This window comes from Clupea harengus, unplaced genomic scaffold (assembly GCF_900700415.2).
Source record: "Clupea harengus unplaced genomic scaffold, Ch_v2.0.2, whole genome shotgun sequence".
Lineage (NCBI taxonomy): Eukaryota > Metazoa > Chordata > Actinopteri > Clupeiformes > Clupeidae > Clupea > Clupea harengus.
This window is the reverse complement of record NW_024881128.1, coordinates 300-1,832: the sequence shown is the minus strand read 5'-3', so window position 1 is coordinate 1,832 and position 1,533 is coordinate 300. Positions and strand designations below refer to the sequence as shown.

Sequence of the window (1,533 nt, the reverse complement as noted above, 5' to 3'; positions counted from 1 at the left end):
GACAATTGATCCTTTAGCCCTACTCAGTGAATGGAGTGATCACACCGCAAAGCAATGTTGACTTTGATTACAGCTTGAGACAAAGGTAAGATTTAGTGTCACATATAACATGCCAATACTTCACCAATATCACCTGTCTGGTTAAGCTTTGCATTTGTATTTTAGTTTTTTTAATATCAGTCGGCATAGCACAAACTGATAGCTTATATGTATGCCATGAAGAATAACTTTAATTGACCTAAATGAAAACAGACGGATAGCTTATATGTATGCCATGAAGAAAAACTTAATTGACCCAAATCAAAACAAACTGATTGCTTATATGTATGCCATGAAGAATAACGTCAATGACCCTAATCAAAGCAAACTAATCTAAGGCAGTGGCCCTCCATCCTGTCCCCAGAGCCCCCCTGTCCTGTCTGTCCTCTATCTGTGTTCAAGCGCACCTAGCTGTAATCAGCGTGGTTAAAGCGCTCCTCATTAGCTACGTGAGGTGTGTGTAAAGTCAGCTAATCAAGAGGGCCACTGCCAGGGTTTGGTCCAGCATGCAGAGCAGGGAATGATGGGAAACGTGTGGAGCAGAGGGGTGCAGGGGAGCGGTATTGGGGACCAGTGCTCTGAGGGGAGCGGTATTGGGGACCAGTGCTCTGAGGGGAGCGGTATTGGGGACCAGTGCTCTGAGGGGAGCGGTATTGGGGACCAGTGCTCTGAGGGGAGCGGTATTGGGGACCAGTGCTCTGAGGGGAGCGGTATTGGGGACCAGTGCTCTGAGGGGAGCGGTATTGGGGACCAGTGCTCTGAGGGGAGCGGTATTGGGGACCAGTGCTCTGAGGGGAGCGGTCTAGGGGTATTGGGGACCAGTGCTCTGAGGGGAGCGGTATTGGGGACCAGTGCTCTGAGGGGAGCGGTATTGGGGACCAGTGCTCTGAGGGGAGCGGTATTGGGGACCAGTGCTCTGAGGGGAGCGGTATTGGGGACCAGTGCTCTGAGGGGAGCGGTATTGGGGACCAGTGCTCTGAGGGGAACGGTATTGGGGACCAGTGCTCTGAGGGGAACGGTATTGGGGACCAGTGCTCTGAGGGGAACGGTATTGGGGACCAGTGCTCTGAGGGGAACGGTATTGGGGACCAGTGCTCTGAGGGGAACGGTATTGGGGACCAGTGCTCTGAGGGGAACGGTATTGGGGACCAGTGCTCCGAGGGGAGCAGTATTGGGGACCAGTGCTCTGAGGGGAACGGTATTGGGGACCAGTGCTCTGAGGGGAGCGGTATTGGGGGGCAGGGGAGCAGTATTGGGGAGTGTTCCGAGGGCTTTCATTCTTCACCGAAGTCAGACGCTCTTTCTGGTTTTACAGGAATCCTGAGTGGGGTTTGAGAGACGTCTCTTTTCTCAATTCCCTGGCAGAAGAAAATGGACTGTTTCTTCAGAAGATGGTGAGTTAACAAAAACAGTTGCAAGTAATGGTCTGAACGTAAATTATAAGTAACATAACCATAGGTGATGGATTGATCGTGAGTTGTAGTGTGTTGACCT

At 51.5% G+C, this 1,533-nt stretch overlaps 1 protein-coding gene across 1 annotated transcript; it reads left to right on the top strand.

Moving 5' to 3' along the window:
- Nucleotides 1-562: 562 nt before the first annotated feature.
- Nucleotides 563-1,267, top strand: LOC122132780 (keratin-associated protein 21-1-like; the record flags this gene model as incomplete). Its single annotated transcript, XM_042707353.1, has 2 exons — nucleotides 563-847; nucleotides 952-1,267. Coding segments are annotated over exons 1-2 (601 nt in total), but the record flags the coding sequence as incomplete, so codon positions are not given.
- Nucleotides 1,268-1,533: the final 266 nt, after the last annotated feature.